Source organism: Uranotaenia lowii, chromosome 2, assembly GCF_029784155.1.
Source record: "Uranotaenia lowii strain MFRU-FL chromosome 2, ASM2978415v1, whole genome shotgun sequence".
Lineage (NCBI taxonomy): Eukaryota > Metazoa > Arthropoda > Insecta > Diptera > Culicidae > Uranotaenia > Uranotaenia lowii.
The window spans coordinates 63,770,910-63,798,682 of NC_073692.1; the positions used below are offsets into that span (position 1 = coordinate 63,770,910).

The window sequence follows — 27,773 nt, forward strand, 5'->3', positions numbered from 1 at the left end:
TTCAGCAAAATAGATTAACGGTATGGAAATTTTCAACGGTTGTTTCAAATAATTTCGCTGATTTATTTTTATAAACCTTTAAATATTTAAGTGTTCCAAAAAGATTTTGGAAGTCTGCAATTACATTAATAAAATATTAATTTCATTTTTTTTGCATTTTTTCTTTATATAATAACACCTAAACTTTGCCCGGTTATTGCCCGGTTTTTGGATTTGGAGAATTGAAGTCCATGCCCGGATTTTGCTCGGTTTTTTTTGAAAAAATGCCCGGAATTGCTAGGCCCGGATGGGAGTGGAAAAAATTCTGGCAGCCTTAGGCATGAGGAAGCATTTCAAAGACGGTTTGAAATTTTTTTAATTTGACAGCCGCCATTCGAACACTCAAATTAACTCGATCAGTTTCACTCGACTACCGTAATAAGACATTTCGCTCGATTCGACAGTGACTGGAGTCGAGTCGAGTTACCTGACTCGTTTGATGTAATAGGGCCTTAAGAAAATGGCAAAAAAAAACACTCATGTAAATTTGGATAGTTTCGCTTCAAATTCATTTATTGTAATAAATATAGCTTAAATACACATCGTAACCAATAAAAATTAAAAAAAAAAATACATCGTCTATACAAACGTCTGATTGTGGTATATGTAGCATGTAGTTTTAAGATATTTTTTACAGTGTAGATACAGATACCGTTCATAATTGTATAGAAATTGAAAGCACGGGCACTGTCACTTCGACTTTGAACTTCCATAACTTTTTATTATGATGAAATTTTTTTTTCAATTTTTTTGTTTTAAATAGATCAACTGTCACACTATTATGTATATCACAAAATTTGAGCTTTCTGGAGTAGTAATTCTACGAAAATCGGGCTTTTTGGACTTTACTCATTCATACTGCAAGATCTCTTAAACTACGCTACATTTTTTATTGAAATTTTGCATGTCGTCGAGGTTTTTGAAAAGTTTAATCGATGGGATCGAAAGTTACGCAAGATACAATATTTCAAGCATGAACCTAGAAATGCGATTTCTATACATAGCAAAAATTGTCGAAAAGTACACGGAATCTTAAACACGAGTCATTTATTTTTTCTTGAGTGTGATTACAAAAAGATGTAATTTTAAACTCCTTTCGATTTAATATTAGTCTTTTTTTCCAAAATTGAATAGAGATAAACTGTTTTGATTTAATTTTACATTGCGTAATGCAAAAATCAACCGGTCAATGAAATTTATACACAAACAGTGTAAAATTATATCTGGTTGATTTAAAATTGATTGAAGTTATGAACACTTGTTTTAGGCATTGTTAGATTATCTAAACTTATCTTTAATGTTACAAAATACCAATACCAAATCCCACCGTCAAAATCACCGAAAAGGCATCAAAATAAACCGAAAAGGCATAAATTTACCAAGTTCTAAAATCTGTTAATATGAGGTTGTAAGACAAGCTTCCTTGTTCCTTTGTGAGTACAAAAATTCGCCAATTAAGAGTAATGTTTGGAGGACCACCAATCGTATCTAGCGCAGTGTTTAGATTTCACTAAAAATATTGCCAACATTAAGAATTTTCACGAAACAGGAATCTTTACAGTATTCATTATTATCTCATATTCATTTGGGAAATTATGAACAGATATAAGAACAAAACAGAACGATTTTTGTTCATAATAACCTCAGTAGACCCTATCATATTTTTAACCAAGTTTAAAAAAAAATTTCTGAATGGTTATTAATATTGTTTTTTATGTAATTCAGTGCTAAAACTTTACTTTTAGACACTGAAAACAGTATCGAAAAGCGATATTTTTTTATACATACTGTTTTTGCCTGTAAAAGTACAGTCCACGAACCACTTGACCAGAAATATTCAATAATTTGGCATAGTCGTAAACATGTGGTTATTTGTTAAGATGCACAAAAAAATATTTCCATAAAAAAAATACTCAAAGTTTTCATTATTGAATCTGGGAAGGTTAGATTTGTTATGTAGAAAAATGTGATTTCAATAAAAAAAAGTTACCGAAAATTGTTCAACATATATTTTTATTTTGAGTCAGTTTCTTGGGTTGAAATGATTAAAAATAACTGTTCCGATTAATGATTGAGCTAGATAAAACGTTTTGTAAATTTTGCTCGAAATTGAAAACAACCTCTGTATAATGGAAAAGAAATATTATAAATTTCTGCAAGCACATGTTAAGCTGAGTTTGCTAAGCCAAACTAACTTTAAGGATTTATGTAAAAACCAAGTTGAAAAGTGGACGAATAGGGTTTTGAAAATATAAGAGACTCAACGTTGTTCACAAAATTTTTAGTTACTATAAGCTAAGCTATAAAATGCAGATTACAATAAAAACATGATATGTACATGTTTTCAAATCTGTAAAGCCATTGTTTCAAAAATTGATTTTGCCGTCATGAATTCGAATTATTTGTATGATTCTGTCAAATCTAGCTTTGGTGATATTGAGTTTTGAAATTTAAAAATTAGGGTCATTCAGGGGAATATGCATCTGCTTGGAAAAATGACCGATCAGGCGAAATACATAAGCTGTTCACCCGAATGCATTGCAAAATGTTCTTCGTATTTCTATCTGCTACAAACGCTTCTCAAAGCAACCTTTAAAATCATTGGATGTAAAACGCCGTAGCGTAGGAAAGCGATGCTTCAAAACATTGGATCAAAACGACTCGAAAACAACATAATTTTCACAGTGAAAATAAATTATATCTCATTAAATTCGAAAAAAAAAGTGAAAAAAAATATTTTTTTTCCATTTTTTCCTACACATGAAAACATGAAAATGAATAATTTTGAAATTTTTGTCATTATGTTGAACTGTGTGCACGTTTTTTACTCAAACCCGATCAAAAGTTGTAATTATTATATGTCCTATTGATTAATTAGTACTAAGCAAAGAAGAAGATCGATGTATCATGTTGATAATCGGCATGTATTCATGGAAAACTGTAATCCGAAATCTAGAGTAAAACACGTGCTTTTGTTAACATCTTACCGAACGGCACCTTGAGAGGAGGGCGATTTGTCCAAAATTCGATGGGAGCTTTTTGATCGGATATTCAAAGTTCAATGAATTTTGACTTTTTCATAAAACAACAATTTAGAGCAGTTTTTCATCTATTGATAGTTTAAATATATTCTTTGAACAACCAAAAAAAAAAAACAAGGGTGAGGATGTTTTCAGCAATCACCTTAGCGTAGAAGCTTATTTCTTTTGCTCATTTAGTGATGAATAGCCACCATAAAATTTAATTTGATCGTTATTCAGATTTCATTGAGTATCTGGCAATTATTTTTATTTAAATTATAACATAACGATTTCCTGAACTCATTTGTGTAAGAAGACTTTTCATAATATTTCGCCAATATTCGAAATCTGTCAAAATATAGTCGCTGGTTTTACCCCACAAGGTCATTTTGGGCAGAATTACCCTAGTATGTTTTGAGTAAACTCAATCATTGATAACTATTTAATAAACCTACAACCCTCTATAAAAAACAAAAACTGATTTCGAATCTACCTACTTGTCCTCCATTCGTTAGCGGATTAAGATATTACCTAGCTATTCTAGTTTCAAAGAAAAATATGCTTGAAAAGAAATCTCAAGTTATTTAAAAACCTATAGAAAAATGTAACTATTTGTAACATCATTGGAGAAACTGTATGAGCTTTCGGAACTAAAGATTAATATTCCATTTGCAACTATGTTGAAGACTGCGATTTTTTTGACTTATGCTTCGAAAAAAAAAATTAATTTTGTTTAGAAAAAAATATTCCAAAATATCATTAAATTCTCATATTTCACCAGAATGTGATAAATAAACTTAAAGGACGCCTCATTTTTCTCAGAAGTTTCAATTCAACTACTCGCGGTCTTCGAAAAGTTGATCATTGATTTGAAACCTTCGATTTGACTATCTTATAAATATTCTATTTGTTGTTCGACCGGGAATAATTTTGAGGTTATGTATTGGCTTTTCGGTCTTATCAGGTCAATCATAAAACTTTTTATATGTGCTTCATCCAACGTTTCGAATTATATTAATTCTTTATCAAGGAACTAAAATTAAATACAGGAGCATAAAACATATTTTCTCATAATTAATATTGACATTAATTACTCACTCGGACATTCGTGTTATTGTCCAAAGCAAATGCACTCCTACAGCGTTCATCAATCGTCGGGATTCTGGCTATGATTTTGAATTTCAAATCTCATTTCATGTCGGAAGTGAGGAGGAAAGCTTGCGTGTGACTTACGTGCCCAATATTCTGGTATCGGCCAGGGCGTCAGCGCCTACTCCGTCGTTTTGGAACACGTCCGTGGCAAAACTTCTATCACTCGACTCACTGTTTGTTATTATTGTTTGAGTTTTCGTAGCGTTTTCTTTACCGCCAGAACCTGGCGTCCATGAGTGCTTGCGAGTGTTTGCGAGAGAGTGAAACACTCCGCCGTACGAGAGCGACACAGACGGGAGAGCAATCTCGTACGGCGGAGTGTTTCACTCTCTCGCAAACACTCGCAAGCACTCATGGACGCCGGGTTCTGGCGGTAAAGAAAACGCTACGAAAACTCAAACAATAATAACAAACAGTGAGTCGAGTGATAGAAGTTTTGCCACGGACGTGTTCCAAAACGACGGAGTAGGCGCCGACGCCCTGGCCGATACCAGAATATTGGGCACGTAAGTCACACGCAAGCTTTCCTCCTCACTTCCGACATGAAATGAGATTTGAAATTCAAAATTCATAGCCAGAATCCCGACGATTGATGAACGCTGTAGGAGTGCATCTGCTTTGGACAATAACACGAATGTCCGAGTGAGTAATTAATGTTAATATTAATTATGAGAAAATATGTTTTATGCTCCTGTATTTAATTTTAGTTCCTTGATAAAGAATTAATATAATTCGAAACGTTGGATGAAGCACATATAAAAAGTTTTATAATTGACCTGATAAGACCTATAAATATTCTAAAATATTGCCAAATAAATTTCTCAAGTTAGCCCTTCAATTTCAAAACGAGAGTAAGCAGAGAAAATAAACTATGACGAGTAATTGAAATAAGCGATGTCAAACTTTTAATTAAGCTACAAAAAACGTGCCGTGTGTAAAGATGATTGTCTAGTTTTAAACTCTTGAATCTAACACTATTACTGGAAAATTGTACCTAATATTAGCACCTTTTTATATTTCTAAAGTTGCAACAAAAAGTTCTGGATTCAAAATTAAATTTTAATTTCCTTTTTTTATGATTGATAGTTTTTTAATGATTGTAATGATGTGCGAACTTGAACAAATTTTATGAGACTTTCTGAGTTTCTCATCTCATTTTTCGAGGCAGTTTTGAACACTAGATTCCGGTCAAATAAGTGAGTTTTTTCCAACTTTGAGGTAATTGAAGAGAGATCAGAAAAGCTAGATGAATATTTGGAATCCGTGCCCCAAAGTTAGTCAAAATAAACCTCTATACTCTTTGTATCTAGGAATTGTGAATTTTGTTGCCTTGTGTAATCGAACTTTAAAAGTGTTAAAATGTAACGACTGTATCGCAAGATTTTTGTTGAAGAAAATACTCATGTTTATTTTGAATTCCACTCGCTAGGTATCAACGATATTCAGAGGTATTCAACAACTAACACCAAAGCTGCTGGCTGGTCTTAATTGGAAAGTAGGGTGGTCCAAAAATAAGGGTATGATCCGGAATCAAACCATGGAAGCTAAAATCATTCCTTGACCTGCCCGTAGACCCATGCCAAATATCAACTCATTTGATTATGTCTAAGGGGTCGTTCTACGGTTCTCAAGTTTGTTTGGAAACTCGACACCATTTGTTCTAGTGAATCTGCAAAATCTATTTTTTTTTATTTAACTTTTATCAACAGGCACGGATTGCTCTACAAATTTGGTTTTCTTAATCTAAACACACAAGGGTACAAGAGAGGTAGAGATAGTAATACCGGTAAAGCGATAGCGGAAACAAGTATCACCGTTCAATTTTTCCAATACCTAATATTGAAAAGAAATGTGTTGTAGAGCAATCGGTACATGTGCATAAACTTAGAGTCAATAAACAGAATTTTGCGGTTTCGCCAGACCCCTTAGTGTAAATCAAATGAGCTGAAATTTTGCATGGGCCTTCTTACAAGTAAAGGAACGATTTCAACATCTAAGGTATTGATTTTGGAACATTCTCTTATTTTTGGGTCACCCTGTTGGATAGTTATGTAACCGAAAATGCAATACTGGATAGGACATTTAAAAAAAACAAAAACAAAACCATAATACCGATGGACCTGAATGATTCAAAGTTTGTGAGATTGACCCTTTGGATGATTGCTGCACCCAACCGGGTAAGGAAATGAAATCTCTGAAATCTGTTAGTGGGATGTTACATTAAAAAAAAGCAATCCAACAAAAACATTTTCACTTACTCTTTGTTGATCTCTTCCGACTCCTTCAGCAGTTTCTTCACATTCTCATCCGCCGTGTCCAATCGATACAAACCCTCGGAAAGTTCTGTTTCGTCGACAAACTCGGACTTCCATAGTCCCAGGGATTTAAGAATGAATCGGTGACAGAACAGCACTAAAAGCAATGCTAAATCGTAGGTGGCGTAACCTTTCTTGTGCTCAATACCGATCAGCCGTGCCGGACTGAAGGGTTGATTCGGGGGAATCGGATTTTGATTCCACGGTAGCATTTCGAACTGACAGATGCACTTCAGTAGGACCACCGTTTGGGTATAAGCTATCAGCGTTACCCAGAAGTTTTTCGAAGGCCTAGGGAATGTTAGCGTCCCCCATAGAGTTACCATCAGAGGAAGTGGTAGCGAAAATAGACTAGCCGATTTAATCTGAAAAAAGAAATGGAAGGTTTAAAAAAGACCTAAGTTTAATACTTTAACAAATATTTTTTTAAAAGTCACCTGATTCAAAAACACCAAAAAATAGCAAATGAAATCCGTATGTGAGAGAATTGCGTACCAGGATGCTTGCAAAAACTCCACTATAACCGAATGTTCTTTGCTAACGAAATCTTCCTCGGAGTCGTCCTCTTCGAGCTGTTTGTCGATAGTCTCCACGGTTTCCGTTGATTTGCTAGGCGCAGAAATAAAACATAAATTATTGTAACGCGCAATAGAAATCATTCATAATTTATGTGTTAGAGAAGTGCCGCTAAAATATTTACAGTGCAGGCTACAACAATTTGGGTGCGTTGTTGTTGGACAAAAAGTATTTCGGTGATGGAATAGAGACAAAAATCAAATATCTTATTGCTGTCCGTTACCTGCCCAGCGTATCACTGGAGACAAACTTGTACGGAACTCCATCATCTAGACCTCGCTCAATCGAGGGAGCCAGGATAAGAATTTCGGGAACATAACTTCTACTGGTTCTACAAAATGTGTTGTGAGTGTTCAATCAATGGGGAGGGATAAGCGGGAAGAAAAATACACTACATTCTTCGATTTTTTATAAAGATAACTATCGAACGAAAAATACTTTGAACATCATGCGTCATAGCCGTAGAACTAGAACAAGTACTAAAAAAAAGGTGACAACGATATCGTAAGTTGTCTTGGTACAATTTAACGAAAAAATTAAACTACCATTCTAACAGGTGATATTAACAAGAACTACGGTACAACATCCAGCTACAAGTAGGAAAACTTACTCTTGTTTAGCCTGACGCTCCTTGTGGGCCATTACTGCAAGAGCCGCACCCAAACCACTGACCTGATGAAGCCGGCTGAATAGAGTGCACAGAAAGTGAAACAGAGACTGCGGTTAAGAAATATTTTATGTTAACTGATGCATCGTAAAACAATTTTTGTAACAAACGTATCACCAAACTCCAAACCTTTGTTAAATAGTTGAAAAGGGATAACAACTTATTATAGATTCAAATGGTTCCTTTCATTGACAAATTTAAGGAAAAAACAGTTCTATTTCTGACAAATTCTAGTATTACCAGCAGGGGCGGTCCTAGAGTCGGCTCTTGGGGGGGGTGATTTTCCAACTTTCAAAAATCAGTCAATATAAAGGAACGTTAATATCTGGTGAAAAAAACAATCATTTGAGTGAGCGAAAGGAGAAGGGAGGGGTTGCGGGGGGGGGGGGGGAGGGGGGGTTGTTATCCCTTTATAAAACAACCACCGAATCTATAAAAACCACTGCGAAAAAATGATTATATATTTTTTTTAAATTTGTAGGTACATATATCTGGCATTTTAAAATTGTCACTTTAAGAGCTCTTTAAAAAAATTCACGATAAAACATGTAATTTTTTCAATGTCAATAATACACACGATGTTGAGAGATGAACACGTAGAAAAAAAATTCGAGTTATCTTCATTTTTTTTTCTGAGCTTCTAAATATTAGCACTCTGGTATTTTATAATTTATCAAAAGTATTTTACTTTTCACCGATAAGCCCGATAAACAAACTAACTAACATAACTAACGGGAATTGAATTCTTCATTGGGGTATTTTACTGAATCGTGATTTGGAAATTTAGTATTATAATTTTCAAATTTGGAAACACAATACATAAAATCAACACTTTAAATATAAATTAAGTAGAAATCATCATCAATTATCATTATCAAAATCAGTTTCTAAATTCTGGAACCGATTTTTATTTGATTTGCTCTTGAATTTAAAGTTTTCATTCAAAATTTTCAATTTTAATTGTATTACAAGAAATAAATTACAAAGAAAAGTGATTAATTTTCGTTCACCACATATTTACCTTTTTTTTAATAATTTTGAATTATAAAGAAAATTATGAAATGAAGGGTTAATTCTGAATGTTATTTCTCTTCTTTAGTGAACACTTGAACAGTCTCAATCATTTGCAATTGAAATAGCCAAGCTTTCAGATTAAGAATATCTAACCTTAAGCTAAATTTTAACTTAAAATTTAAATCACTAAAAAATCTTATGACTGTTTGGCATGATATAATGCCTTTTAACCGAAAAAATAGTGGAATGATAAGGGAATAGTTTTAATTCACAAAGGAAAAATTATAACCGTGGCAAACTGAATTTGGAAGTTTTTTGCGTCTCAAACTCGATTTTTTGTCTGTTTTTTCCCCTTCTTATTTTCTGGCGTTGAGTAATTTTAAAACTTAGCAGTTCAGAGTTAAATCGATCAATGATAATTAATGAAGTAACTAACCTGAACAACTAAAAATATGTTTAATCGTTTCATTATACTTTATTCTTTCAACGATGCAGGTCAGAGGGAAGAATGCAAAAAGTACCAAATTTTCGGAAAAAAACAATACAGATTTCGTCTAGATAATCTTCGTATTTTACAAAATGAGGAAAGATACTTATTATTATATAATTTTTTTCTCATGGTAAATAACTCACAGTCTTTATTAGAATTGATCATTAAGTTAATACCTTTTTTTCTAAATTTTTTTGGATATTTTACACTTTTGCTAAAAAGTGCACAAATTTCTCCAATGAGCCTTGTATTTTCAAAATTTATACCGGAAAAAAGAGCTAATAAAAGAATACAAATTTGCATTTAGAGCTCCTAAATAAGTTGAAATTAGTTTTCAAATTCTTTGCACTTCGGAAAATGTGAATTTTGTTTTCTTGTGTTATAGTTTTGAATGCAGATTTTGGATTCTAGAGATGAGTTTGAATCTCTATCTCCAACACCAATTCCTGAAACAGCTGATATAAATACTTTTTTGATCCTTTTTGGCACTAAAAACTCATAGGAAAAGCAAAAGTCATAAAACGTAATCTCTTTCTTCGATTTATGGCTGCTGAAATCTCTTGAGAGGATTTTTTAGAATTTAAACTTTTACTATGAATATTTTATATTCGATTTCTGTTTGGCAGTACTTGTATTTTTTCCACAGTCATCCATAATATGAATGTTTGATGTGATACATTTCAAACAGAATTAAATAAAATCAGATTTAAAATTTGAATTTTTGTTTTGAATTTCATAATATAGGTTATTAATTTTAAGTTTATAATTCATATTTGAATGGTGGATTAATTGAAGGTGAAAAACTCACGCGAAACAGAATCTTTACTGTGATTCAGAACCTGATTTTTTATTCTGCAATTGGAGGCAATAAATGTATGATAAAACCAGAACAAATATTTCAAGAATTTCAATGTTATAACCATTTTCACCCCCCTATATGACTTTTCCAAATTTTTCATTTCCTTGAAATTCAAAATAAAATCAAGAACTCAGAAACTCTGAATTTGAAGCAAATACTAAAATTTGTTGCGATTTGCTCGTATATTTGAAGCATATGAGAGAAATTAGTGACAATCTTAAAAAAAAATTGTCCCTACATTTTATTAATAGCAAATTCCAAATCACCACTCAACAACACCCTTTTGTTGAGTAACTTATCAACAAAAGTTATTTGGTATAATTCAGTCCAGGGAATCCTAAGTTACAGCTGCTTGAGTTTGACCTTTTTCAATATTGAACCTTTTAAGTGATAAATTAACTTTTTTGTTGAATAAACACCCCCACGGAGTGGAAAATTTTTAAAATTGGAAAGCACATCTACGCAGAAAAGTTCCAACTTTTTATAGAAATTCGAGCTTTTGCGGGTATTCTGTAACGGATTTTTGCCGCTTGGGGGGGGTGATCACCCCGATCACCCCCCCCCCCCCCCATAGGACCGCGCCTGATTACCAGTCTTGCTACCGTGTAAGTTTAACTTCGCTGGTATTTTGGTTTGAAAAACAGGAAAAAAAACAAACTTACAGAGGAAGCATTGAACACCTGGAAAAAAAAATTACTCCTCTTTGCGGTGTTCTTTGGAAACTGAGAAATTTTGTTCCACAACATGTTCTCTTTAAATTTTATTTTGCGTTTATTCACTCTCATTTGAACTACCTTATTATGATATGGGGAAGAGCCTCTTTGTCCCACTTACAGAAACTTCAAACGCTCCAGAATAGATGCTTGAAAAACATCTTAAAGCTCCCTTTGTTATTCCCTACCCTTCAGCTATACTCTTTAAGAACGCATAACGTTCTTCCAATATCTGAACTCTGTGATTTGCAAACTGTTATATATGTCTATGATAATCTACACTCAATTGAAAATATTCAAAACCTCCATTTAACTACGGGGTTGCGAACTCATAACACTCGCCAGTCAGATTTCTTGCAACGAAGCCGATCAACAACATCATTAGGGCAAAAAAGAATTTCGTTTATTGGACCTACTAAATACAACACCTTACCAACTGAAATTAAAAATATAACCAATCGTTCCATGTTCAAAACCAAAGTGATACAGCTTTTGAAAGAAAAATTGAACCATTAAAACAGTCGATCATCAACCAGTCTTTGTTTTGCTTACTTTTTGTTCATTTGTAGCGTTATTTTCTAATAGTATTATTCTTTAAAAATTTTGTAGTTTGTAACTTTATTATATTAAATTATTGAACATAACTTGATAAAATAAGCAAAAAATAAATAGTGTAATAGTAAATATAGTATAATGAATCTCTTCAAAGGAAATTATTTTCCATTGAGATTCATATTGTAGTCAATTAAGTTAAATAATACATTTCCTCGCACGACATTCAAAAATTTTTGTGTTCTCAGCATGATTAAAATTTGCTCGCGTTAACTTTTATTATCATTGCTGCCAGACATGCTGAGAACAGTAGCGTCCATTACCAGGGGGCTCAATTGAGCCTTTTGGTGTGGGGGAGTGTGGTGGGCCGCTACAAAAAAAAAAAAAAAAATAAAGAGCTACACCCAAAATTCAACCTTTTTTCTCGTTTTCCATTCCCTTTCCCATCATAAGACTATGAAAATTAACCCCAATTTTCCATTTGGCTCCGGTAGTCCTACACTGATGAAGCGGTCGGATGGGAAAGATGAAGATACTCAAACAACAAAACGTTCGGATAAAGCTTAGTTCTTTTAGATATGGGACAGTAGACTGAGTCGATTTGGGGTCATTTTTAAATTTCTCAAACCCTGGGGTCTTGAAAGCTTCGTTTTGGTCCAAAACTCATCCATGATTTTTGCAGAATTTTTAATTAACGTTTACATGAGTAAATTTGAACTTTTAGGTTTGTATGGGAAAATTGAATATTTTGTACTGAAAAATCCACATCATTTTTGTTTCTTCTGTAGAACCGAGCCTGCTAATGGTTTTTGTGCCAATTTATAAATTTCTTACAGGAAATTTTCCGCTGAACAACTTTGTCGAATATCATAACTTCGTATCTTTTTAGACAAAAAAGTTATTAGCTCTTTAACAGGTGTATGTCTTTTTGGATTGATAAACCATGAATTCAATTGACACCACTGCTGGGTGCATAGCGAAGTATTGCAAGACCCCTATTCATGCCATACTTCGTGGGGCACAAGCAGTGGTGTCAATTGAATTCATGGTTTATCAATCCAAAAAGACATACACCTGTTAAACAGCTAATAACTTTTTTGTCTAAAAAGATACGAAGTTATGATATTCGACGAAGTTGTTCAGTGAAAAATTTTCTTGAAGGAATTTATAAATTGGCACAAAAACCATTAGCAGGCTCGGTTCCATAGAAGAAACAAAAATGATGTTGATTTTTCAGTACTAAATATTCAATTTTCCCATACAAACCTAAAAGTTCAAATTTACTCATGTAAACGTTGTAAAATGACCCCAAATGGACTCAGTCTAATGGGACAGTTTCGAATGCGTGTGTCTAAAAACCATTCGTTTGATCTAAATACTTTCTATGAAGTAAATGACGGTAATCTTATGGTAATTCATAAAAAAAATTAAGTTTTTTGTAAAAAAAAAAATTCAACCTTATTGGTACCTTCCATCGGCCGGCGCACACTTTTTTCAGTCATGACATTGATCAGTTTTTTCCACTTATACTTCGTCTAATCTTCTCATTTAACACTAGAAAGACCGCACCAGTCAAAATGACTGGTGGGACACTTTGTTTGTTGAATATCTTTTAAACACTACCCTCTAAAAATTCGCAAAAAATACGACTTTTCATAAATTTTGAATCTTTACAAAACTGTGTATTTTTTATTTTTCGAGCTCTTTTAATAAGCGAGAAAAATTTCGCCATGGACACTCGGACCGTGACCAGTCAAAATGACTGGTAAAATTCACAACCCTATAACTCAAACAAGATAAATTTTTTTTGCTTGCTTTTGGTTTTATTTGAAATCTACATTCAAGACAAAGAGCCTTAGTTGATTTATGGTGGGCAGGAGTGTGTCATTAGCTATGAAATTATTGATTTTCGATGCGAAGTCATGGAAATTTGTAGAAAAAGTTCTCGGATCGACCGCTGTGGGGCGCTTCAAGCACTTGACTCCCAATTTTTTTGGTCTGTTTTGTTGCTCAACTATAATCAAACTTTCTGTCAAAATTTGGCGAAATTTCATCAAGATTTGTAAAAGTTATGTTAGTTTTAAAACATGTCCATTCGAGTAATCGAGTAATTTTAGGTGATAAATATGTTTTATACTGAACTAGTATGAGTAAAATAATTATGAATTGTGTACTTATTTATTCAAATTTGAAGACCTTATGTCTATGAAACTGAACAGTTTAAATGATTTTTTTATATTTGATTATTCTTCATACGTTGGTTATCCACCATGGGTGCACGGATTCACCGCAGTTTCTGCTCAAGTATGTATTCACATGCATTCTTAGATTATTAGGTTCGACAAATTTCCAATTCAAGTTCCCTTACAGGTATTCCGGCACCCGTGTATAAAGCTGGCAACTGATTGAACATTCTTATTATAAAAGGAAACACGTCTTACCTGTCGGCAACTTACGGGGTTTGAACCCTAGAGATTTCTTGCCGATACCGGGAATCGAACCCAGTACACCTGGCATACCTAGACTAGACTCACGCCAGTCTATCTGATAGACCACATTGGCGCTAAGATTTTTCAACATGGGTGCCCGGAATGGCTGTAAATTCACCGTTGTTAATTATATAGAAATAAATAGTTTTCAACTTGCTTCAGAACACAAAATATTTTTGAGTTAGATATGATAGGCATTTGAAATGCAACATTAGTCAATGGAAAAACTTTTAAGGAAAAACAAATCAATGTATACATTTGACCATGTTGATTCATTATTTTTATTTCCACTGTTTTCCGTCGCACGACATAACTTGATGCATATAATTCCGAAAATTCACTCGATCCATGATAACCGTTTTCCAATTTCTTGGATGTTGATCAGATCTTATCAGATAAATATACGATGGCAAAAACCTGTTTTTTAATAATAAATAAATAAATTTATTATTTCAAGATATAATTGAAATATTTCTTTTCCAGGAATGAAAAAACGGAGCTGAAAATAAAAATCGTTATTTAAATAATTATGTCTCAACATGAAAGACATGATTTCGACTTTGGTTTAGTTAAGTTTTGTAATAATGCTTTTTAAAAAATTGCAAAGTCCAATATTTGATTAAAACGCGGTGAATCCGTGCACCCATAGTGAAAAACCATGTATATAACACAAATTTTCATTCGAATCTTTAAAAGTCTTTATTCTTTTCCTTTAACATGCAAAAAAATTGATGTTGGATGAATGGCGGTGAATCCGTGCACCCATGGTGAATTGCTCTACTTATATAAAAAATATGCTTCAAAAACTACAATATCAGGTATAATTTATAGGCATCGGGTTGAAAAACTTCAGAGCGATGGATGCTAGAAAACATCTACTAAAACAAAACTGAAGTGAAACCGTGCACCCATGGTCAATAACCATAGCCATCTAACATGTTTTTATTATTAGATTGATAATGTGTTTCAATTTTTTGATAATTATTTGACATATTCATTTTATGACATACACGTATTCGTCAACTATGCCAAACTGAGGTGATTCCGGGCACCCATGGTGAAAAAATATTTCAATTTTATAACAAAAATGTTATCGAATTAATAACAAAACAATTTCAAAAGAAAAAATTTAAAAATATTATGATAGAAAAAATTTCCCCTTTACCAGTCATTTTGACTGGTCACGGTCCGAATAGGTATATTCAATTTGCCGGTCCTTCTAGTGTTAAAAGAAACTAAGGGCAATTTAGTGCATACAGCTGTTTCGAAATTAACAACACTAGATTATTTTTTAGCCACTTTGAAGCGTTTTTAAAGGAATTTCTGCTGTCAAAATCTGACAACAATGAAGTGAAACCATCATCAGATTGAACTTAAAGTACAATCGGTTAGAATACATCGTAGGTTGCGAAGGGTACACACAAGATTACTCTTTTTAGGCTGTTAAAAACAGTAAAAACCAAAGTTTTCGTTTTGAAAATTTTTTTTCACAAGAACAGAATGTTGGCAAATCATTTTATTTTATACAAAACAACCAGCAAATACACACAGCAAAAAAAAAAGTAACATAGGCCGATGTAATTACAGTTGATATGAGCCAAACAACGCATTATTCACGTTTTTTGATGTAATAATACTCATCTTTCGACATTAATGCATTTACATAAAAAATTAAAAAAATATTACACATTTTGGAGGCATTTTATAACATCCAAACGATGTAAGGAATTTGAACACGCCGTCCTGTGTAATACAATATCATCCGTTGTAATATTACACACAAACTAGAAGAAAGGATTTCGTGGCCCAGATGGATTTGTTTAGCAGGTAAGTTACATAAAAATTAACAGAATCCCTTAGCAAATCTTCTACTGGAAGGTTTATTGGATTTTTTTTTTATTTTTAGGGACCGAGAATCATTATATTTGGTTTCCTTCGGAATAAGATGTGTCCGGAGCTAAATATCCATTTAAACTTATTAGGCAAACAGCAATTAAAATTAACAGAAATTCCTAACACTACTGGACGTTGATGAAGAAAATCTTATAATTGGTGATGGAAGTGACAGTCCAGTGATCGTGAGTATAGGTATTTAATCAAATCATTTATTTTGTGGATAAAAATTACTATTATTTTCTCTCTTTTTTAGATTGCGGTTTTCAACAAAATTAATACGTTTTTGCTGAAAGCTCTTTTTTAACCGAAGGTTGTTGAACCATTTCCGTGGCGTTTGAGAACTATTTTGAAATTCTTTTCTTCTACTATTTCAAATTTCCGTTGTGCGCATCCTAAACTCTGGAATTTCTTCAAAAATTCATATTGAAGAAAATGAAACCCGATACAGGAACTTGTTCGAACGCAGCAATTGTGGGTAGCGCAGAACGACTAGTACGATCCCTTATTATAAAAATATGTTAATAATGGATTTATTATCTTTATTTTTTGATAGATTTAGTTTTAAGTTTAGAAATAGTATTAATAAATATTTAAAAAAGATCATTAGAAGTTTCGTTGATTTTATTTTATCTATGTATATAAAAAGCAATTTCTGTATGTTTGTTTGTTTGTTTGTTTGTTTGTTTGTTTGTCCTCTATAGACTCAGCCGTCTTAAGGGCTAAAGAGCTGAAATTTGGCATGGATGCTCATTAGGACCAGGAAAGATGAAAAATGTTTTTAGATTTTCGGATGACCCCTTTTGAAGGGGGTCGTCCATACAAGACAAATATTGTTTTCGCGATATTGACGTTACTTTTCGTCGGATTGTGTTGAAAATGCGCACATGAGTGTTTTGAAAGACGAGCAATCGAATTCAGGTGTAAAATTTTGTATAAGGGGTCAGCCAAAGGGGTCGTCCTTATAAACTGTTCACTGTTTTTGCAATATTGACGTTATTATACATCGTATTCAGATGAAAATTTGTACACGATAGTTTTGAGTGACGTGCAATCGATTTGAGGTATCAAATTCCGTGTAAGGGGCCGGCAGAGGGGGTCGTCCATATTAAATTTTCAGTATCTTAGTGATATTGACGTTTTTATACATCGGATTGGGGTGAAAATTTGCACATAGGAGTTATGAGAGACAAACAACTGATTTCACTTATCCAAACTAAAATCAGAGGTCGGCCAAAGGGGTCGTCCATATAAACTATTCACTGTTGATGCGATATTGTCGTTATTATACATCGGATTCAGACGAAAATTGGTACACGAGAGTTTTGAGAGATGAGCAATGGCTTTCAGGTATTAAATTCAATGTAAGGGGCCGGCAAAGGGGGTCGTCCATATAAACCTTTCAATATTTTTGCAATATCGTCGTTATTTTACATCGGATTGGGATGAAAATTTGCACACGGTAGTTTTCAGGGACGAGCAACCAATTTCTGATGTCAAATGCTTTGCCAGGGGTCGACGAAAGGGGTCGTCCATATAAATTAATTTTTCACTGTTTTTGGCAATATTGACGTTATTATACAATGGATTGCTTTGAAAATTTGCACATGGGAGTTTTGAGGGAAGGGCAATCGATTTCAGTCATCAAAAATTGTTTAAGAGCCCCCGAAAGAGGTTTAGCTTTTTAGCAATAATTGCGTTGTTATGCAAAGATCGAGTCGAAATTTATACACGTGTTTTTTTAGCATGGTCAAAGGATTTCTGATTTCAAATTTAGTAGCAGACGACAGACAAAGTGATCGACCGATATTTTTGCAATTATTACTTAACAATGAATTCAGAAGTGCTTCTGGAAAATGCTTGGCAATTGGCTTTCATACAAACTGTTCATGACATATTCCAAGTTTAAAGCGAAACGGAGTTCGTATGAGATCAGCTAGTATATTTATATAAGGAACGACCTTCGTTGGGGAAAGATATGAGAAGCTCTTTAGGGGTTTTTAGGAGACTCTTTACCAACTGCTTCAAACCAAGCTAGGTTAGTGGTGCGAAACTTTTTGAGTCTTCTTTGAAAGCGTTTTATTTTTGCAATTCAAGCATAGATATATTTTTGATTTTTATATTTTTCTTAACTTAGTTACATGAGCGAAGTTATATAGAAGGTTAAAGTTTTGAATTCAATTGCAAACTTAAACTCGCATATTTTTAGCCAAATTTGGAAGTAAAAGATACATTTGATCATTTTGACAAAAGTTGACCATAAATTTTTCAGGCTAAACATAAACATCTTTTTAATGATATAAATAAAAAAAATCCCAGAAATATGCTGTTGAAGCCAGATCAAATTAATGCATGAATGCCAAAAATTGAATTCCACGCCTTTGAAAACATAAATAAAGAAAAAAAAATGATCCTGCTGTACATTCTGAGCAAGTTTCAAAACCTTGAAAAATAAACCATTGTAGGCAACAAGTGCTTTATCAAATTTGTTTCTAAATTTTATTTAAGTTTATGTTTTGATACTGCAAAAATTTATTTTGCTCCAGGAGATGCGTTTCAATCAATATTATCATCTCTTAAAAATCTAATAATAAAGAAAAGCGTCAAAGCACGAATCCTTGATCAATCGAACTTTTAAAAAATCAGCGTTGTTTTCAATTTTAGTTTTAGTTTCATTAAATTTATTCACTTGCTGTTCAAAATTTTAAATAAATTGACATGAGAAAATCTTGACCAAATCATAAATTGCTTTAAAAAATCTCTTTGAACAAAAAAAACCAAAAATACAAAGCTGCATTATATATTATCTCAATAAAATATCAACCAACATCACAACCATTTCATCAAAATAGTGAACCAATGCCTTTAAAAAATACAACAAAATAATTTAATATATTTAGTGGAAAATGCTCACGCTCAAAACCAATTAAAAACTAAAATTCGTTAATCAGAACTTGTAAAGAAATTCAGCATCTGGATTCAAAACTGAAAAGAAGTATTTCGAAATGGAGCCAGAGAGCCAGTAATAGAATATTTCACTATCAGGATTCGATTGCACGTGCTAATTCCACTTATACGATATATAAATTTGAATATTCATATTCATATTTCATATCTTTATTATTTTTCAATTGACAATGAGCTCAATGTTTGACGTTGTTTACTATGATACATATGTACATTTACTGATCTATTTTACATCCGTTTTACGTACCGTAATCCGGGGTAATATTGATCACTTTTTTCAATATTTATCGATTATTTTTTCTGTTAAGAGGAATGTGGCATGTTTCATATTTTTAAAATCAGTACTGGACTCCAATGAACGCTAAACATGGTTGCAGAAATTTATAAGACCATTTTAAATTTGATTAAAAAATCGATTTCGTCTCTGTTTTCAATTTGATGCTTTGGGGTATCATTGATCAGTCTCTATTTTGACGGTTTTAACGAGTTTTCTTGATCATAAAGGATACAAAACACCTTCATAATATTTGCAAATGCTAGTTTTACAAATTTTAAATTGCTTTTTAACGTTTTTTTTTTAATATTTATAATTGAAAAAAAATACTATTATGTTGCATACATTTAGGGGCAAAATTTAAAACAATCGCTAAATAGTTTGAGCTCTCAAATACAAATGAAATTTTACCTTAACACATTCCTCTAGGCCCTCCTACTATTACCATTTTAATTTTTTTTCTTCAAAGTAATCCATTTGATAGGGTTTCTGTCCATTTGTTCAATACGGGCTTACTCTTGGAAAATGTCCTTATTTTTTAAATATCAAAAATTTATCACTAAAAGACTATTCAAATAGCACTATAACTATACATACACAAAGAAAAAAAATAGTTCTTTCACAATCAACAATCCGTTTGCTTCTAAACGCTTTCTGGTTTCATCAGGAGAGCTGTTTGTTTGCTAGCCTTGGAAAAAGTAGATAAATTTCAAATTTTGAAATTACACTTTTACTAACAGAAAAAATTTCAAATACAAAGCAAATTTTGTCTGTTTCATACTCAATTAATAGGCTTTCAAACGTAGAAAACAGTTTTCAAAAATTCATACTATAAACTGAGTTATTGATGATAATGTGCAAAAATTTATTGTCAAAGATTGTCAAAGATTGTCAAAGATGCCCCGGTGATCAAAGTTACCCCGTTTTACGGTACTATATTGTACAAAGAAAAGATGTAATATTAGGTCGCCTTTGAAACTCAAGTTATGTGCTTGTTTTCGATGTAATATTGCAACACTTTTTTTGCTGTGCATACTTTAATATGCTCGGGACCTTACCAGAAGCAGACTTGGTATAGGATTCAAACGCTGGAATTTTTTAAAATAGGGTATTTCATAAGTTTTGTCATCCATCAGAAAGCATCTGTCCCATAGCCTCGTTACCGGCTTTACAGCTCACGAGCTCTGGAACTAGCAGAAAAATTGTTGTTTGAGGTAAGGTTTGAATGATTCATTACTGAGCAACACTTTTAGCTTATTGAAGAAATTTTTTTTGGACATTTCAGCGATCTACCCTTAGTTTTTTGCTTATTCAAAATTAAAAATGCTGGTGTGAGACTTGGCTTCCCTGATGACCTTTAACCGTAGTTTCCGATCATGTGCTTCACGCCAATGCTTTATTCGAACTTTTTGGACACTTTTGACAGTGTTTGCATACTTTTCCACTACTCACACGCATTTATTCTTGGAATAATCAACGGTTTTGTCAGCTATCACTTTGATAATGACGGATTTTGTAGAAAACTGTGCAAAATTATTTTCTCTTGCATCGTAAATATCTCAAAAACATGTAAATTTTAAATTTTGATAAGAATAGGTCGGATAGTATTTTTCACAGGCAGCAAAATGCTGTCAAAATTTTGAATGTCCGACTACCAGTGAACGAGCTGTTAGGAAAAAAAAGTGTCCCATTTATAAAAGAACTGAGCTTTAACATTCCTCGATCAGGTTTGATCAGCTCAATCTTGTATTGTAATACAACTTCTTTTCAGCTCAATTTTTAAGTAACTTAACAAACTTTCAAGTTGACCAAAAGTTTGCATAAATTGCTAAACAACTTCTAATCAGCTTAAAAACACTTTTGAAGCAGAACAAAAAAATCGGAAAAATTACTTTTTCGCTCCTTTATATGCCTTCTTCAGTCCGCTAATTTAGTTCAAATTAATCAACCATATTTGTGACTAACTCACATTTTTTACCAAGCCTCGAACCCAAGCTCACCGCTTTAAAATCGAGCTACATACTTGCTGCTCTAACATCTTATCATGAGTAGGCAACGATTTTACTTGATGTGATGATTTTCTTCAAAACGACTTTCCGGTTCTTAATCTCTACTTTATCCCAACTTTCAAGTTGTTAAAAAGTTCCCCCCGGATCTAAATGTGAACTTAATATTGTCGTTTCCCAAGTAATGACGTGTTTGTTTAGGCAAACATGCGTTGAAGTCCGAAACAAGCCTCTTAATCTACTTCAAAGTTCCTATATTGTGAAGTTGCTTTTGAACGCTCGTTGGAACTAATTAAAAACTTTCAAGTTTACAAAAGAGTACAATGAGATTTTTTAACGAACTTTTGAGCTGTACAAAAAAACTTGCAACCTTTTGATAGCTACTTGATGTTGAAAAAATTAGAAGTACGTAACAAGAAGATTGTTTTTCTTATACCAACTTTAAAGTTCTCAAAAAGTAGAAATAGTAACCAAAACAGTACTTTAAAGGTTTTTTGAGTTTTGCCAGAACTTGATAAAGGATGATTTTCAATGGACCTAGAAAAACCATTTTATAGCAAAAAATGTCCACAGAACTGGTGTACAGCTCTATGTGAAGTTCGGTACTTAAGTGATATCCGAACTTTTGGTTGCATGAGTCAAAAATGGTGTGGGTTTTAATCTCACAATCAGACGGATTTTTTTTTATTATTATCTTGTTTCTGGGATGAATAATCCAAAGGATGAAAATCCCATAAGATGTTTTTCTTGTGAATCAAAGCAATCGAAAGATTCCGGTAGTACCGTGGTTGAATTAAAAGGAATCTTTCGATTGCTTTGATTCAGTTGAATCATTCAACCAAGTAGGCTCATACCACAACAGAGTTTTTCTTGTGTCGCTTGAATGAAGTGGTCATGCATTGTTTTGTCAGAGAGCTTGAAACTTTATGCCAGTAGTGCTTTTCCAATCATACCATCTTTGGCGCAATGCACATATCAGCGCATTTTCGGCACATGCATGGTTAGCTCCAATAGGCATTTTCAACCCTTTCTTTGGGTGTAGTTCCAGATAATTATCATCGTAAATTTTCAATTTTTTTTCGGAACTTAACACTTTAGCCAGAATGTTTGATTGAAAATTATTTTTACCATAATTTTTGAAAATTTTGGATATTTTTGAAGGAATCTGCCTGAAATTTGCCACCAACCGTGGCCTAGAGGATAGCGTTTAAGTCTCCTAAGCCAGAAGTCATGAGATCGATTCTCGGTCACGGCATACATAGTACTCTTTCTGTGGGCTGCACAGTGGTCCAAAATGCGAAAAACGTGATCGTTGCTTATAACTTTTTTAGGTCACATTTTAGCATATCGGTGTCTTCGGAGAAGTTTGTCAGTAAAATCAGCACTATAATAAAAAACTATTATTTTTCTGATTAATCCCCCTACAAGTGAGATCAAATTTCTAACTTCTCTGTTATAGGTTTTAGCTCTTTGATGTCTTCGACAAACTTGTTAAAAATTAAATTTTCTACAACTTTGTCTCAGATGCCAAGTTTCTAAAATAATTATTATTATTGTATTATTAGTACAGGTTATTGTGTGTTCAATTGAAATAGATAACCTCTACAAGCTGGAGATGCTACTAATACAAATGCGCTTCCAAACCTTTGCTTCTGACATCGCGCAGGGAAAAGCTAGAAGAAAACACACGTACCTAGTAGAATGCGCTGTATGTGCTTTCATAGAAATCGTTGTTTTTAATGCAAACATGGAAAAGTAAAAATGAAGTATCTCGCTTGGATACTAGTGGATACTGACGATTGTACCTGCATCTTGTAGACGAAATCTTCGAATTTATTTTGCATCTAAAGCGGGCTGCCCGATGTTGCCCGGTGTTTGTAAAATAAGGCGTGAAAAAGCCCTATTTTCGGTAATTTTTTTAACATAGCTCTGCACTATCACATTTTACAAACTTGAAATGTTCAACAAAGTGGTGTATTTTAGTAAGACAAACAACTTTGTGGAACATTTTATTAAACTTAAAATTTACTGAAAAAAGTTATTATTAAAAAACTGATTTTTAGAGGTTAAGTTTCCTATTTGGCCGATATCTCGGATAATAATTATTTTCGAAACTTGGCATCTGAGACAAAGTTGTAGAAAATTTAATTTTTAACAAGTTTGTCGAAGACATCAAAGAGCTAAAACCTATAGCAGAGAAGTTAGAAATTTGATAGAAAATAATAGTTTTTTATTATAGTGCTGATTTTACTGACAAACTTCTCCGAAGACACCGATATGCTAAAATGTGACCTAAAAAAGTTATAAGCAACGATCACGTTTTTCGCATTTTGGACCACTGTGGGCTGGTGGTGTTAGCATTAGTACGATGCTAGCCATAAAACCCTTGAAAGATGAACGCTTTAGTCTTAAGTAGAATTTAAAGAAATATGAAGTTTCACTGAGATCCTGTACAAGTGTGTGTTCGTTTTTTTTTTTATTTAAACCAAAAAATGTAAAATTTGAAGTTCTTAGGAAAAGTTATTAACGAAAACTTGAAAATTTTATTTAGCAAAGCAAAGCTTTAAAAAATATTCTAGACCCCCGATCGATTTTTATCCTGGACTTATTGCATTGAATAGGGGAGAGTCTCCTCTATAATATGGCCAATTATCAAAGATGCCTGTTTTTCTTTCTTTTTAAAAGTAAAAAAAAAGAAACCGTGCTTAAAAAACTTGTTTCAAGGTATTATTGCGTTCGGAGGATCGAAATTTTATTAATTTTCATATATAAATTCTTGCTCAATCCAATTGTTTGGAATCAGATTAATTAATCATGTTTTTGCCGACAAATTTGCACGAAAATAGAGTATTTCCTGAGACAGATCGTGGTAGGGTTACTTTTTGTTTTTGTTTTGAAAAATTTAAACACCAACTGGTTGCCATTTTGACCTTTGCATAAGCACTGTTCAATGCTTTCTTTGAAAACTTCTTAAATTCAAATCATTAACATACCTTCATGTCTTAACTAGTAATGAATTTCGAATTAATTAAATAAAGAATTAATATTCTCCTCAGCAAGGTGCGCTTGCGAAATCACTACAACTGCATTACCAATTTTATTTCGTTACTATCTGGTCATTGAACATGCGGAATATTGTTATTATGTTTACCATACCACGAAATGCCGAGAAAATGTAAATATGAGAAATCAGCTGTTCGTTTGACGAGTGGGGAAATTCCTTATTTATGATTCGGCAGGGCATTTGCAGCTGTGGCAAAAAAAAAACGAAAGTTTTCGTTACAAATAAGAAAATGACGTTGGAACTATACCAAAAGAGTGTATCCAAAACGAATTTTGTCGTTCATACGATCCCACGACCATCCAGTAATGTTTTGGCCAGATTTGGCATGCTGTCGTTACAGCAAAGTCGTTCAAGAATGATATGCAGAGAAAGGGGTTCAGTTTGTTCCAAAAAAAACTTAACCCACTAAACTTCCTACAGTCCCGCCCTATTTAAAAAATACGGGGTAATCATGATCCTTAATCAGATGAAAACCTTGTGGAATAAAATACCTAAAACGATGAACTCTTGGTGTGCACCGCCTAATGGGCCATGTTACTGGAAAAATTCGAAAAATTCTTCCTTCGAAACCCTGTCGAATAATTTTATCCGTATTTTTTCTTAAGAGTATGAAGAAAACGCTACATTTGTATAAAACAAGATCTTGAATTCAATAGTAATTAACTGAAATACAGGCAATTGTTTTTGTTCAGATTCTATCTGAAGTAAGCTTTAAAGCCAAAATTCAAGATGTTCGAAACAAAAATTCCAGAACATAAACTTATTAAACGCATTTTGAATCAAATCAACAAAATGAATGTAAACTCAGGCAAAGCTCTTAGGAATGAAATCTTAAAATTTTTAAGCCTAATCCGTTGAAAGAGGTTGAGGACCTATGTCCTATGATTTATAAAGTAGCAAATTTACAATTTTATTTTTTTTGGCTTATGCACACACTGTTGCCAACTGTTCTCCATGAAAAAACATGGATTAAAGGGTTGAAAATGTACAAGTTGATCAACTATTAGAAACAAATAATAAGCTTTCAGCACAACGAATAGCATAAATTGCGAAGAAACTTTAGATTAGCTAAGCATCGAAATTCACGATAAATAATCGAGTAACCCATTCAAAATTGAAAGTAACATAATGAAAACAGAATAGAGAATGAAAAAAAAAAATCTTTTTGGAAGCCATTCTAGATTCTAAAAAGTTACAATCATTGTGTGGTTTAGAATTAGGCATTCTTTTGCGAGGATGCTCTCTTTCTTTTTAGGCGGCTATTGCATGATTTTTTTTTGGATAATGTGCTTTTCTTCATGTTCGTTCCCATTTTATATTCATGAACTGGCGGATGCGGTTGACATGTCACAAAGAATGCTATTTGAGGAGCTTTTGTTACTTTTATGTTTCATAGAAGGCTATTAAAAGTCCTATTCGTAACTTTCATGTTGTATATTAGAGTAATGCGGTTGACTTGTAACATATCAAACAATTTAATTTATGGTCCATTTCGTAACTTTCATTTCCGCATTCGAGCAAATCCGGTGGCAATTCGCTTTGGAAGCTTTGTTCAGCAGATTTCAAACTTTGGAGGTTTGCATTTAAGTAGATATAAGACTTTTGGTTTCTTGGTTTAGCATTTAATTATGTACTAAAAAAAATTAACATAATAAAGCTAGCTTAAAGAAACCTCAAGCCTTGGAAAATTATCAGAATAAATCAAATACAGTTGATCAGCTACTTACATTCAAACGTTACATAAATCAAAAATAGAAATCGATCATTTAAAACACGCTATGTGAAACTACTACACAACTACATTCTCTACACCATATTTACTAAATTTTACCACAATGAGCTTCACAGCCACTTATAAATTTGATTTCGGGGTTAGTAAAATCGATAGCGTGCTCGGCAAAGAGATGATGCCATGAGAGAGTGCATTAGAGTTTACAAAACCATTTACCCTTGTTCCGGGATGTACTGCTCGATATGAGTTTCGGCTTGTGATGAAGTCTGTTCTTGACTACGTGTGGTGGTGGTGCTAGTGATGCCGCCAATTTTGGGCGAATAGGTCAGCGACGATTGGGATGATTGTTTGTGTAGTGGTAACGGATGTTGCGGCGACTGTTCTGGTTCATGAGCGTGTTCTGGTTGATGGGGCAAATGTCGTTTCGGCACCGGTGATGGCACCGATTGCTGTGCCTGTTGTTGTCCGGCCAAGGCAGCTACTACCGGATGAGGCAGTGAAGCTCTACTACTGTGAATCGAACTACGGGACAGGGCTATTCTACTGGGGATTGGGGTTCCAGCGCGGGACCTTAAACTAATTGTACTAGCACCAGAACGAGAACCTGAATGCACACTACGAGAACGACGGCAAGTTATACATTGAACAGCACAAGCGACATGAATTATTATTATAATTATTTACAAACAATTTCATTTAATACTTTAATGACACTATTAAGGTATCGCTAACGATTTAACTTACCTTCCCGATCGTAGAGAGCCTTGAATCGGTGTCCATACCATACTAGACCCGGTTCGCATCCCTGCTCCAAATCCAGGTGTTTCCTAAAGAAATAGAAGTTGGTCAAAAAAAGCATTCTCAAAATTTATGAGTAACTCATACCTTCAAAATTTTCTTCTCTTTGGCCAACACTTTCATAACGTATCGGTAGCTGCGGGAAACCCGATGAAGACGCAGTGTAAGCGATCCAAGAGCTCCCGCCAAGAAAGCTGTCACCAGATTCAAACCGGAGAAGGATAGTTTGGATTTCTTGGGTTCCTCCTCCTCTTCCTGTTCTTCGGTTTCGTGCTCTTCTTCGTCGTCATCGCTGATCAGCCGAGCTTCCTCATCGGTGGAAGATTGTGCACGCGGTTGCTTCTTGCTGGTGCTAGGCTTCTGGCCATCCGCTTGGTCGGTGTCTTCCGCAGGTTTTCTTTTGTTACCTCCAGAATCCTGAGTAAGATTCAAACATACTTAGTTGTAGTGGCTTTCCTGAAGTTAGAATTGGAGCAATGCGGTTTAATGTTTAAGCAACATATAATCAAAGCAAAAATGGAGTTCATTTTCGTTTTTGATGAGTTTTATATAGTAGGTAGTGCAATGCATCTGATCACCATAGATCGAAAGAGAAAAAAGACGTTCCAGCAGTGTGCACTAAGAAGCAAAGCTGTGCTTAACCGTACTATACCTAATACCACGTTCAACTTATTTGATACAAATTGATAGTTTTGCATGAGAATGGAAAATATACACTGTTGCAAATTTTATGAACCAGCACTGCAGGTTCAGATAAAAACCTTTTTCTTGCACGCACAAGGTCTGTTCGAAAATACAGTATCCGGGACGAACCTTCCTATTACCCCATTCTTCTCAACGTGTGCTGTAACAATCTTCCTTACCTAAAGACTGAAAAGCTCGTGCACATGCATGCATGTGCCGACTCAGGAGCTCAGATTTATTCTTCAATATTTGATAGTCAGGCGGAAATTCAAAAATCCACGTGAGACTTTCCAACAGACCATTTCAGTACGGAGATCTGCTAGTTGCCTGCTTTAATTTAGAGGTCCAAATTTCTTGCTTACAATTTGACTATTACATTTATTGATTCGGCTAAAGAGTTTCTTAAATTGTAAACATGAAGGCCGACCTGCTGGACGAACCGACACGAAACCTTCCTGCCCACGTTCAG

The 27,773-nt window shown here is 33.6% G+C and overlaps 1 protein-coding gene across 15 annotated transcripts in view; it reads right to left on the minus strand.

Moving 5' to 3' along the window:
• The window catches only part of LOC129748355 (piezo-type mechanosensitive ion channel component-like), a 157,406-nt gene that overhangs the window by 12,824 nt on the left and 116,809 nt on the right, over positions 1 to 27,773 (minus strand). For 12 of the 15 annotated variants that reach the window (XM_055742947.1, XM_055742946.1, XM_055742944.1 and 9 more), the window contains 6 exons: positions 26,708 to 27,037; positions 26,567 to 26,649; positions 26,039 to 26,437; positions 7,713 to 7,787; positions 6,964 to 7,135; positions 6,470 to 6,891 (listed from right to left, as the gene is read on the minus strand). In XM_055742947.1, the coding sequence (XP_055598922.1) occupies positions 6,470 to 6,891; positions 6,964 to 7,135; positions 7,713 to 7,787; positions 26,039 to 26,437; positions 26,567 to 26,649; positions 26,708 to 27,037 (1,481 nt within the window). The remainder of the gene's footprint in view (positions 1 to 6,469; positions 6,892 to 6,963; positions 7,136 to 7,712; positions 7,788 to 26,038; positions 26,438 to 26,566; positions 26,650 to 26,707; positions 27,038 to 27,773) is intronic. The other 3 variants (XM_055742949.1, XM_055742945.1, XM_055742950.1) reach the window with 3 other exon arrangements.